The sequence below is a fragment of the Muscardinus avellanarius genome (genome assembly GCF_963383645.1).
Source record: "Muscardinus avellanarius genome assembly, chromosome: 2".
NCBI classification, from domain to species: Eukaryota; Metazoa; Chordata; class Mammalia; order Rodentia; family Gliridae; genus Muscardinus; species Muscardinus avellanarius.
The window spans coordinates 6,937,146-6,950,440 of NC_137787.1; the positions used below are offsets into that span (position 1 = coordinate 6,937,146).

Sequence of the window (13,295 nt, forward strand, 5' to 3'; positions counted from 1 at the left end):
GTGAAACCAAAGAAACATTTATTTCTTCACAGAGCTGATCAGGGTGGTGCACACCTATAATCCCAGCTACTCAGGAGGCCTGGGCAGGATGATCCCAAGTTCAAGGCCAGCCTGAGCAACTTAGCAAGACCCTGTCTCAAAATTAAAAAGGGCTGGCAGTGGAGCTCAGTGGAAGCGTATGCCTGGGCTCAAACCCCAGTACTACCAAAAAAGAAGTTCTTCAAGAAGTATTAGTACTATATTTTTGTTAGATTAACTACTAAGTAGATAGAAATAATTTCCTTATACTCATTAGCAGTTGCTGAGTAATGCTTAGCATATACTTTCAGCCAAATAAGTAAAATAAAACTCAACTTTAGCCAAGCACAGTGGCACATGCCTGTAACCCAGGTTCAAGGCCAGCACACAGTAATTTAGCCACACCCTGTTTCCAAATACAAGTGATAAAGGACTTGGGGTGTAACTCAGTGGTAGATAGGACACCCGGGTTCAATTTCCAGTAAAACACACACACACACACACACACACACACACACACACACACGTTAGTAGATCAATCCTGTCTGATATTCATTTATCCAGAAAGGTCATTCCTGACAAACTCTTAAAGCATATTCTCCGGTTCTTTTTGATTCCTTCACAGGAGATGCATGGCATTTACGAAAAATGGATTGGTGCTATGAAGCCGGGGAGCCTTTATGTGAAGAAGTAAGATTACGTCTATACACTCCACTCTTTAAAATGACTGTATTTTCATAAAGGATTCACTCCTGCCAGCTCCAATGAAAAAATGCTAGAGAAAACTTTTACTGTTTTTTAGGAAATAGAAATCTCTTGAGTGGTCTGCCCTTGCTTCCTCTGACTGATGTTCTGATAGGGTGCCAGTTGGAAATGCTAGGAGAGCATTTCCAATCTGAGATATAGCTCCTCCGGCAAGAGCGCGCATCCCAGGAGCAGTAGGTCATAGAGAGCTCCAGAGAGCAGCCTGGGGCTCGTGAAGGCATTGAAGGCACACTTTGAATTTTTGACCCCTGAATATTTTAATCTTAGAGTTTCTCTACAAGTTAACGATGACAGAATCTATCTTAACGACCAGTCACTTAGGCTCTGGCCAAACTCTTGGTCCCACCAAACTCTTAGGGTGGCATTAAAAACAATTTTATCCCAGGATTGTTGGAATGTGAAGCTTCTTAATGTCGTTGCAAGTAGCACCAGCAATCGCAGTCCAAACCCAGGGCCTGGGAAGGAAGCCGGCGGAGCTGTGCGGAGGTGGCCAGAGCGGCCCCCTGTCCACCCCAGGCTCTCTGCCGCCTCTGCTCAGTGACAGCGGGCAGCATTGAGCAGAGTCTAACTGACAAACGGGGCCGCGGGCGTCTACCGGAACGCTGCCATAGAAGAGTCAGCGGTCAGTCGGGACAGGCCCCTCCTGCGTTTGGCCAGGAGTTTGACTACCCAGAGCCAGACGTGGCCTCCAAGAATCTTCAGGACACAGAATTCAGATGTCAGAAGGATATACTGGTTCAGATAGCGTCGGCATTTTCTTCACTAGTAATTCCCAAATCAGTACCAAGCAGTTGATCTGAAAGCAAAGTCATTGCCTTCAGAATTAGCTTCTCTTCCCAGTTCTCTTTGCCATGCTGCTCTTTTCAGACCAGCGCATGCTCGCCCCAGTACTCTCTGCTCACAGTTCGCCTCGGCCTCCAAGGGCTGCTGGCTCTCCCTCCTCCCTGCCGACGCGCTCCCCTGGACGCCTGGTCGCTGCAGTGGCTGCCCTGGCCGGTGCTGCCCGCCTGTCACACTTGTAGCAGCCAAACTGTTGTAGCGCCACCTTCATTTCTGTCCCCCATCCCTTGAATGTGTGCCGCTCTTCAGGCTAGTTTCATTTCCTCTTATCCTCCACCTGACACTTTCCACTCTTAACTGGTCCAGTCTCTTACCGCTTTACCAAACAAGCCATGCTTAGGGTCAGCCTTGACTTTGTTCTTTGGGGGTGGGGGGCGTATGAGGATTGGACCTAGGGACATTCTTCCTCCGAGCTGTACGCCTAGCCTTTTTGTTTGGAAACACAGTCTTCTTAGTTGCTGAGGCTGGCTTTGAACCTGCAGTCCTCCTGTCTCAATCCCAAGTACTGGGGTTACAGGCACATGCCACCACGCCTCACTACCCTTGTTCTTTGTTTCATGAGAAATTCCACATCTTCTGTTTTCTCTGGCTTCTCAAGGCCAAGCCATCTCTTAGGCCTGATTGAAGTTTTGCCTTCCACAATCCATCTGTCATCATTTCTCATCTCCACCCTCTTCTCCTCAGATCTTTGATGATACGTAGAGTTTATGCCCCAGACTTAGTATATAGTACTATCCTGAGCACAGTTGTACTTAGGTAGCTTCCTGTTCAGTATCTCTTCTATTATTCATTTATTTCTTGAAAAGGAAAGAGAAGCATGGAGTTTAAAAAAAGTCCAGTGGTTGGTTTGTTCCTTTCAGAAGTTATAAGTGACAAAAAGGATTTCTGTGTTCCCAGGATGCAACACTGCAAGAGCTTATGATCTGTTCGGGGGACACTTTGGTCATAGTTGAAGGAAAACTTCCTCGACCGGTAAGATTTGCTTCTGAAGAGACATTTTTAGAAGCAACAGTTACTATTTTCTGATTACGAAGATGACATATTCAGTGTGGGAAAACAGGAGATACAACCATTAAAAGAATAGAGAACATTCCCACAATCCTACCAATCAGATTTCCTTGCCATATTTTTAAATAAAATCAATTAAACATAAATTGTTTCCTCCTTTTTATATTTAATTCTTAACCTAATCATAAAATCTGAAATAATCATTATATCCAAAGTAATATCTGCTACTGTTTAATTCACAAAAGCTGTGGGCTTTTAAAGATGCTCTATGTGAACAAATTGTTTTCCCAACAAGTACTGAATTTATAATCCTTTCAACAGAATATGAGAGGACTCATTTTATTGCTTGTCATAAATATATTACCACTTTTTAAAACATATTTATTAGGTTTTAATGTGAAAAAAAGATGTAAAGATGAAAACAAAAAACATCCTGAAATTTCAGTATTCAGATAACATTTGGTTAAGATTAGGAAATTTAGCTGGGCGTGGTGACGCACGTTTGTAATCCCAGCATTCGGAAGGCAGAGACCAGAGGATCACGGTTTGTAGACAGCCTCAGCTACTTAGCGAGGCCCTTCCCAACTCAATGAGACCCTGTTTAAAAAAAAAAATTATATATACACACACACACACACACACACACACACACACACATATTAAAAGAAAGATTAGGAAATTCAGACAGCATATAATACTGTAAAATAAAAATCAGGAATCACATCCACATATTTTTTCCAAAGAGAATCACCAGTAATATATTTTACCCTGTATACCCTTCTAAGAAAAGTGTTTGACATATTTGTATGCTGAGAGTTAATATACACATATTCTTTATAAAGTTTGTATATATGGGTTATATTCTCTATATTGTTTTAAACCTGCTATTATTGTTTTTTATTTAACTTGGGAGTTTCCTCATATCAAATTTATTAACTTTATAGAATTCTACTGTGTTTTGTACTATAATCTTGGTGTGTGTGTGTGTGTGTGTGTGTGTGTGTGTGTGTGTGTGTGGTACTGAGGATGGAAGCCAGAGGCATTATACCTTCAAGCTACACCCCCAGCCCTATTTCATTCTTTTGTTTTGAAACAAGGTCTCATTAAGTTGTGGAGGGCTTCACTAAGTTGCTGAGGCTGGCCACAAACCTGTGATCCTCCTGTCTCACCCTCCCAAGTACAGAGATTACAAGTGTTCGCCATCACGCCCGGTTTAACATGATCTTAAATGTTAATTTTTAAATAGATATACTCATGATAAAAAAATTTCTTAAGTTTTTAAAAGGCTGGTCTAGTAATCTAGGTTTGATGATGCATACCTGTATCCTAGTATTGAGAGGCTGAGACAGAAGATCACAGGCTCAAGGCTTAGTAAGACTCTCGGCAATCTAGCGAGACCCTGTTTCAAAATAAAAACTAAAAAGGGCTGGGGCTGTAGGTCAGAGGTAGAATGTCTCTGGGTTCAATTTTCAGAACCACAAAAAAAAAAAAAAAGAAAGAAAGCTGGGCCAAGAAAAGTTAGTGTCCTGCCTCCTCAACCTGGGCCCAGCCACCCAGGCTCCTCCCTTTCGGGCAGCTGGTGTCCTCTGTCCCTCCAGATATACACATGCTTAAGTATGTGTGTACGTATTTCACATGACACATGTACATGTATATACACATATTCCTTTTTATTTACACAGCCGATTATCTATGCTAGACACCCTTATTCCATACCTAGCATTTTTATTAATATTTTTTCTCCAAGTTTGTCCATATAAAACCAGCTCATTCCACCTAGTGGCCACATCGTGGTACACCTAGTGGTACATCGTGTAGAGGTACCTTTCTTTGGGTCATAGTGGTAGCATCTGACCTCATGTCTTGTGCCTGCTAGGTAAGCACTCTACCACTGGGTGCTCCCCTACATCAGGACTTATTTAACCAGTCTCTTTCTAAATGCTGTAAAAATGTATACAGGAGTTGTTTTACACGTAGATGAGTATTTCTACAGGATAAATTTCTAGAACTGAAATTGCTCCATTGAAACTATGGCCTGCCATAATACAACCATCTTCTAAAGAGGGCCTTGCGCTTCGGTCATGGCTCTCCCACTAGCCACAGTTAGCAGTGGCTAGCCTTGCGTGTAGGACTTGCCATATACACGTATCAGAAGGTAAATTCTGAAATGTAGAATGGCTGGGTCGAGGGCTTGGCTTTCGAAATTTAGCAGGTGTGACTACATTACTCTCCCCGAACCTCATGGCAGTTTATATTTTTGCCGTAGATTATGATCACTCAGGTTTATCCATCTCTTCACCAACATAGAATTGTATTAGACTTTCTGGGTTTCTGCAGTCTGCTAGGTGAAAAAATGGAATCTTTTTGTTTTGACTTTACATGTATTTAATTGAATTAGGTTGACTGTTAATATTCACTAAATGCTAAAAAGGAAAAAATTCTAATATGCAATTCTTGAAATGTATGCTTAAAATGTTTTGCATAGTTATTTTTATATTCTCATTTTTCTGTCGTGAATAAAGCACTATAACTATAACCTTTGTGTGTGTGTGTGTGGTACTGGGGTTCCTGGAAGCCCTTCTACCTCCAGGCTACACTCCCAGACCTATTTTATAGATTTTATTTGGAAACGGGGTCTCCTAAGCCAGCGCGGCTAGCTTCGAACCTGCGGGATCCTCCTGTCTCCGCCTCCCAAGTGCGGGGATTACAAGCGTGCACCACCACGCCCGGCTTAACTATAACCTTTTATTTCTTAATCTATTGAATTTCTTTGCTGGTTAAAAAAATATGGGAAGAAATGAGTAAACCTGAAATGATAGGCTATGTATAAAGGCAATAGGTTTATTTTACGTGGTTTGCATACAGGAATCCAACTTAGATCAGTAGGTCGCTGCTACTTTATAATAAACGCATCGTAGCTGAGTGGGGTCTCGCGCACCTGTGGTCCCAGTACTTGGGAGGCAACCTTGCCACCCTGTTTCAAAATAAAAAGGGCTGGGAGTATAGCTCTGAGGTAGAATGCCCCCAGATTCAGCTCCCAGTACCAATAAATTAATTAACTCAATTAAAATGTTCCCAGTGCATCATGCCAGAGGTGCTTCGGGAGCTGGAAGGCGAGGTAAGGTGCTCTGAGGCGGACTTTACTATTGCCTCTGCTTTTCACTCATCACATCTACTGAGATACCTCTAGGCAAAGAATATTTAGTCCCCGTCATACCAGAGTAATTATTGTGATTTAATTTTTGCGGTACTGGGGATGGAACCCAGGGCCATTCTACCTTCAAGCTTTACACCCCAGCCTTATTTTTTATTTTTTATTTTGAAACAGGGTTTCACTGAGTTGCAAAGGGCCTCACTAAGCAGCTGAGGCTGTCTGCAAACCACGATCCTCCTGTCTCAGCCTCTCAAATGTTGGGATTACAAGCGTGCGCCACCACGCCCGGCTTAAAATTTTTTATTTTAAAAACAACAGATATAAGTTATGGTCGTGAGTAAATCTAGAAAGAAAAACAGTGAACTCAAGAATTTTTTATGTCATCAAGACATTTCTTTCCATAGAAGCAAAAATGAATATTCACTTACTCTTTGTACATCACAGCAGTTACAAATGCTCTGTCCTTCAGGGTTTCCTGAAGGTGCCTATCTGGTGGTACCAGCCGTGGAGTCCCTCAGGACACCGGGAGAGTCGGGACCAGCCCAGCCGTACCCCGTCCCAAGGCGGCGGGGGAGCTGCCAACGCCCAAGGTGAGGAAACACGGCATCCTAGCAAAGCTTCTGCTCAGCGCAGATGCCCGCGAGACATCCTAATCCCAGTGCTCAGGAGGCTGAGACACAAGGCTCCTGGGTCCAGAGCCAGCCTCAGCAATGCAGCCTCAGCAGCTTAGCAACACTGTTTCCAAGAAAGAAAGAAAAATGTAAGGTTGGAAATTAAAACCTATTTACTCCTTTTTAATAAGTCATTCCATAATGATACCTGTTTTTATGCGGCGCTTTGTAACTTATATAAAGCGCTGTGTGCCCGCTCATCTTTATTATCACATCAATATATGACACTTTCAGCCGGGCGTGGTGGCGCACGCTTGTAATCCCAGCATTCGGGAGGCTGAGACCTGGAGGATTGTGGTTCGCGGACAGCCTCAGCTACTTAGTGAGGCTCTCTGCAACTCAGTGAGACCCGCTTTCAAAATAAAGAATTTTAAAAAAAATAGGGCAGGAGGTGTATCTCAGAGGTCAAATGCCCCTGGGTTCCATCCCTAGACCCGGAAAAAAAAAAAATAAAATAAATAAATAAATAAATAAATATATATATATATATAAACACTTTCTCAAAGACCTTTTATGTCTCAGCTGTCAAGGTCCTCAGGGTAGTTGAGGTCACACGTATTATCACGTACGAGGAAACTGAGGCGGCTGCCTGTCCCACTGACCACAAGGGCAGCCCTCCTGCTGTCTGCTGGTCTTCCTCCTCCACAGCCCCCAGGAACTGCTTCTGGGCGTGCACTCATCTCCCTGACGTCTGAGAAGGAAGATCAACAGCACAAACACATGTCAGCGCAGTCCGCGCGCCACAGTGCGCAGAGTCGCTAGCAATGAGTGGGATCCACTTTATTATGACAGCACTGTGTGTGTGTGTGGTTCTGGGGATGGAACCCAGGAGTATTCTACCTCTAAGCTACACTCCCGGCTGTATTTTATTCTTTTATTTGAAACACAGCCTCGCTAAGTTGCTGAGGCTGGCTGTGAACCTACAGTCCTCCTGTTTCAAGTACTGGGATCATAGGCGTGCACCACCACGCTTGGCACGGCAGCACATTTTAATGTCTTCTCTAGTAAAGAAGGTTTCTTTGCCCCTGGTGCTGGGGATTAGACCCAGGGCCTCACACATGCTAGGCAATTGCTCTACCTCCGAACTACGCCCCAGCCCCAAGAAAAGATGTTTTTAGTAAGGTCAGCTCTTTAAGTATATTTTTTATCATGCTTTACTTAATTATTTAGCTTTTTAGTACCTCCAAAGTATTATAGCATGTACTATATTTTTTGTCTTTGAAACCTCAGTGATGAAATTATTATGAGTCAGCCGGGCGTGGTGGCGCACGCTTGTAATCCCCGCGCTTGGGAGGCTGAGACAGGAGGATCGCACAGGTTCAAAGCCAGCCTCAGCTACTTAGTGAGGCTCTCAGCAACTTAGTGAGACCCTGTTTCCAAATAAAATATAAAATGGGTCTGGGAGTATAGCCCAGAGGTAGACAGCCTCTGGGTTCCACCCCCAGTACCACCAAAAAAAAAAAAAAAAAATTATTAAAAGTAAAATTCTTTATTGTTTAAAGGTTGTATATAAAGTGATAAAAATGTTAAATCAGCTATGAAATTGTCATAAAGCTATTTTACTTGTGTTACTTTTTTCACATTAACTAATTCTAAAAATTCCTGAATAATATAATTACGTATAGAGTTGAGTACATATTTAAAAAGCATGTTTAATTAGTATATTTCTCCATGAAAGTAGAGGAAAAGGTTTCTAGTAGTACTATATTACAGAAAGTGGGAAATATGTTTCACATTTTAGAATTTCATGAAAGTATCCTGGTAGCACCAGCCTGCAGTTTTCTTGAGACACAAGAGTCACAAAGAGAGCTTTTTCACTTAATTTCCTTATAATTTGTAATTTCTTATTATGTACTAGCAGTGTGCTAGAAATAAGTGAAGACAATGAATTCAAGCAAAAATGAGAGAAAATATTCTGAATTTAAAATGCAACAGTTTTTATATTGAGTTTTTGATGAGAGAACATTAGTTCTCATCAAAACATTAGTTTTCCTTTTTTTTTTTTTTTTTTTTTGCGGACTGAGGGTTGAACCCAGGGGGCATTCTACTTCCAAGCTACACCCCCCAGCCCTATTTTCTTTTGGTGGGGGAAGTCTGGTGATGGAACCCAGGGGCATTTGACCTCTGAGCTACACCCCCTTCCCTATTTTTTATTGTTTATTTTGAAACCAGGTCTCACTGAGTTGCAAAGGGCCTAAGTAGCTGAGGCTGTCCGCGAACCACGATCGTCCTGTCTCAGCCTCCCGAATGTTGGGATTAAAAGCATGCGCCACCACACACCAAACAGTCTCACTACACTGCTGAGGCTGGTTTCAAGCTGGCAATCCTTCTAGGTCAGCCTCCCAAGTACTGGGATTACAGGCATGTATCACCACATTTGGCTTGGAGAGAACATTCTAGGTAGACATCACCAGGGTAAAATTCCCATAGGATTCTGCCACCAACCCGCTCCCCGGTTGTTAACTCACCAGACACTGAAGTCAGGGAGCAATTCGAAGGGTTCAGATACAGAAGTTCTTGAATGGCATTTTCATACTTATTTACCATATCAAGACATATCACAATACCAAATAAACCTATGAAGATCAAAATAGGGCAATGCCTTTCAGAAATATGAAATAGATAAATTTAACATTCCTTCCAGACACCCAGCTCTGTCTTTTTGAAGGTGCTCCTGGCCACGTGCCTGCAGAAGTTTCTCTCCTCTACTTGGGAGACATCGAAATCTCAGAAGATGCGGCGCTGGCAGACCTGAAGTCCCAGGTCAGACTTCTTCCCGCAGTGTACCTTAGTGCTGATACAGCTTCTTCCGTGAGATATTAATGTATTCTTCTATTTCCTTTTCCCTCGATTACAGTCTGTTCTAATAGGGCATTTGTCATATGCCATGTTCAGGGGTAAGTACCAGCAGGCAGCTCACGCCCATGGCCACTCAGTGCCCGTGTCTCCTCGTGCCCCGCCCCGCGGCCCTCACAGCCCTGATTCCGACAGGCATGCTGTGCTTGTGATTGACTATATTCAGTGACTCGCGGCTTATGTTCATTTTTATTTTTTAGGGAAACGTGGTTTCTGAACCATCTGTAAAGCATTTACTTTTCCCTTTCTTTACATCGTGTTGTGCCGTTGTGGTCCACGTTAAGTGTCCTTTGTTACGAGCTGTGTTGTCATCTCCTTGGGGCCGGGTGATTGGCTTCCGTGCTCGGATGCTAAACCAGATGGTGGATTCTTTTCTGGTGCATTAACATACACAGAGAAGAAGAGTTTTGTCCATATAGGGAGCCTGCAGGATTAAATACAATCCAGAACGCTGAGGAAGCATATTGCTTTGTTAGACCAGAATAAACATCACTTCTTTTACTTAAAGGAAAAAAATGTGGGGCTTCCATAGGACTAGCAGCCGTTGATTTCTGGCTCTTCTGTGTCCTCAGCATGTGAAATAACTTTCCTTAAGAAGACAAGTGGCTCTGTTCCCATGAGAACAATTGGGAAGACGCTTTTTTTTCTTTCATTAGGTCAAAAGGTACAAAAGCTGCTCTTTGGAGGTTTATAACATGAGCATTGGCTTTGTTACCTGCAGCCCACGCGGAAGTCGACATCTAGTGTTACCTATCACTACAGGCTTACAGCAAGCAGTTTGAGCTGGTGGGAGCCAGAGATGCTGAAATGATTCAGAATGGAAGTTCTTTCGCTGGTAGCACTGGTCAACACTGAGAGGCCTTAGTTAGAGCAGACGCTGCTCTTCTGAGTCACACTCACATAGAATTAATTCTAAAGTTTCATTTTTAAAAGCATGATTAAGAGGCAGCTTTGGGCTCCAGTCTAGAAATAGGAAGGTCACTTATTTCTCCAATTTCAGTGGAGAATGTATCATTTACTTGAGATTAACTAACTTAAGAGATAGCTGTTCCTGTGATTTTTAAAGCAGCTCTTAGTGTTACTGAAGATGCCCTTTCCCGCGTTTGCATAGCGCTTCGTTCAGTGTGGTTTTACAAGTGCTTTTAAAGTCAGTGGAGAAACGCCTGTTTCTTTGTCCAGGCCAGGGCCTTGCCCCCGTGCTCAGAGCTCGCCGCCCCCGCCCCAGCCCTCCTCAGAGCCTGGACAGTGGAGAGCCGGCGCCCGGGCAGGCTCCTACGGACCGACCGGCTGCAGCTCAAGTAGGTGTCTTGCAGGACACGCGGCCATCGCACCCCGCTGCCAGCACAGGGCTGGGTGGTAATTGGACCAGTGGGGGCGTGCATCCTATGAGTGAGACGAGAGCAGAAAGCCCATCCCTGGACGCCACGCTTGCGAGGTGCATGACACTTCTTACCATAAATCAACTCTGGGACAGCACAGCTCTCCGTGCTATACGCATAGCTTTGCAGATGTTCTCTATGCTCCAGAGACAGACATTTTCGTAACTTGGGAGAATTTGGAGTCAAGCTGAGGTTAAGGATGAGCTGTCCCTTGTTGAGGAAATGTTTGTGAGCTGGTGTGCCTCCTGGAACTCAGAGCCTTCTTGTGTTTGGAATACTGAATGTACTTGTTAGTTTCCTTTGCACAAAGCACCCTCAGGGATTCTCTGACCTGAGTCCTGATCACTACCCACACAGCAGCAGCAGGAGGATCTAAATCTTGGCCAACAGAAGGACATTTCTCTGGCAGTTTGGCCATCTTCACAGAGCCAGATCTCTCCATGCTTAGTAAAAAATGACCCGAGGATCTAAAACCACGACAGCAAGTATTCTGAATTTTTCCTTTTTCTGAAAGCTTGAGTGTTTTTATACAGTATTTAGAAAACAGTCTTTTGTAAAGGAAAAAGCTTACATTGTCCAAAAGTAATTGTTTTAAAAGTTAAATGATATTTCATTCACTCTTTTTTTTTTTGTTTCATTTATTATCAGGGAATATAAACTAGGAAGGAGAGCTGAGATCTGCTTAGAACCCCTTCAGAAAGAAGAAAACTTGGGGTAAGAAATTCGACTGCACCGAGTTACACACACATCATAATAGTCTTTTTAAAAGTGTGGCAAGCTAATCAAGAGTAGTATTTTTCGCTGCTTCTAAGTGGTCTATCACCTTAAAACAGATCGCACTCTAGAAATGTATTCGCATGTCTGGTGTCTGGAAGTGGGGCGCATTCTCCTGTAAAGACAGTGAGAGTTAATTTTTCAGGGACGCCCCGGGGACCTTGAGCCCCCGCGATCCTGAGGTGTGGGTGAGGTGCTCCCAAGGTCCTCATGAGCACCCTGGCTTGCCCTGCCACACTTCAGCAGTACGTGCCACTCCCCCACCCTGCCGTTTCCATCCTCCTACCGCCTGACATGCTCTGCACCCCGCCTGCTACAGACACTGATTGACTTGCCATCATCTCTAGAACGTCAGCTGTGTGAGTGGGAACGTGCTCTACTGGTTTAGTGCTGTGTCCCTGGTACCTGGAGTAGTGCCTATGGCAAAGTCAATAACTACTAGTTAGATAAAGAAGCACCCCAAATTGCCCATGATCAGACCATCCTATTACTTTTCACTGTGGGAGAATCTTTTGTAAGGCCTTCTTTGAACTGTCACCAAATATTCCAATTCCTTCTCCTTGCTCTGATGTGAACACCACGCTTACCATCAGCCTGGCCTTGCGTCCACGCCTAATCTCCACAGACCATGATACAAGGCGTACAACCGGGAATGCTTCCTGAAGGGGATTCCTGGGTGATGATGTGGACACTTTAAACCTCTTAAAATGAATGGGAAAATTCCTTTCCAGGCTAAGTTGTGATCACCTCTGCCCCACAGGCAGGGCTTCCAGTAGTTGTTCTACCTCACCCCAAAGCAGCCCTGAGCGGTTCCTTGTTCGGATGTTTCCTAGATAAGTGGAGATGGTTGTCTTGTTTCCGTTTCCTCCAGCGCTTTCATTGCTGGAAGAGTTCCAAAGGCTTATACATAGTTTGCATTTTGTAAGTGTGAGTTGTTTCCTATACTTCTGCCTGTTCTTGTGGTATGAGTGAGCTCCGCAGAGAGCACTTCGGGCCTGTGTCCTGTTCGTTATTTGCAGCACCTTATACGAGTAGGCCTGTCTGCCCGTACGCCAGTCGGCCATGGGCTTCCTGACCCCGTCCCAGAGCTCCCGCGGAGGCCTTGAGAGCCTCGGCGTACCCAGCCTCTGTCCTCTCCTTGGCAACTTCGGCACACATGCCCACGGTGGCCACGCCAGCCCTGTGGGGCTGGGGCTGCTACCTCCTGGAGTCATCTCTCCAAGGCCCTTCTCTGGGCTGGTACACCTGGCCATGCAGGCCTTCTCCACGTGCTCCTCTCGCCACCTCCCTGGGTTCAGGCACCAATAGAGTCACAGCACTCAAAGCCATCCTGTCCCGTCCTACCGGCTCTCCATGCCCTCCTCCTGCTGCCCAGTTCTTCTTTTTTTTCTTTTTCTCTTTTTTGCGGGTCTAGGGATGGAACCCAGGGGCATTCGACTTCTGAGTTACACCCCTTGCCCTATGTTTTTTCTGCTGAGGCTGTCCATGAACCAAGATCCTCCTGTCTCAGCTTCCCAAATGCTGGGATTGCAACCATGCACCACCACACCCAGCTGCCCAGTTCTTATCTGGAGGTTTTTTCCTTTTCTTTTCTTTCTTTCCTTATTTATTTATTTATTTATTTATTTATTTATTTATTTGTAGTACTAGGAATGGAACCCAGGGGCATTCTACCTCCGAGCTATACCCCCAGCCCTATTTTTTATTCTTTATTTTGATAGATTTTTTTTTTTTTTTTTTTTTTTTTTTTTTGCGGGTCTGGGGATGGAACCCAAGGGCATTTGACCTCCGAGCTACACCCCCTGCCCTATTTCTTATTCTTTATTTTGA

At 44.2% G+C, this 13,295-nt stretch overlaps 1 protein-coding gene across 5 annotated transcripts in view; it reads left to right on the forward strand.

The window, feature by feature from the left end:
• The window catches only part of USP40 (ubiquitin specific peptidase 40), a gene marked incomplete at both ends in the record, with an annotated part of 94,633 nt that overhangs the window by 75,426 nt on the left and 5,912 nt on the right, over positions 1 to 13,295 (forward strand). For 3 of the 5 annotated variants that reach the window (XM_080690307.1, XM_080690308.1, XM_080690310.1), the window contains 6 exons: positions 644 to 708; positions 2,521 to 2,595; positions 6,255 to 6,375; positions 9,101 to 9,219; positions 10,492 to 10,610; positions 11,340 to 11,405. In XM_080690307.1, coding sequence (XP_080546433.1) covers positions 644 to 708; positions 2,521 to 2,595; positions 6,255 to 6,375; positions 9,101 to 9,219; positions 10,492 to 10,610; positions 11,340 to 11,405 — 565 coding nt within the window. Of the gene's footprint in view, positions 1 to 643; positions 748 to 2,520; positions 2,596 to 6,254; positions 6,376 to 9,100; positions 9,220 to 10,491; positions 10,611 to 11,339; positions 11,406 to 13,295 lie in introns of all 5 variants that reach the window. The other 2 variants (XM_080690306.1, XM_080690309.1) reach the window with 2 other exon arrangements.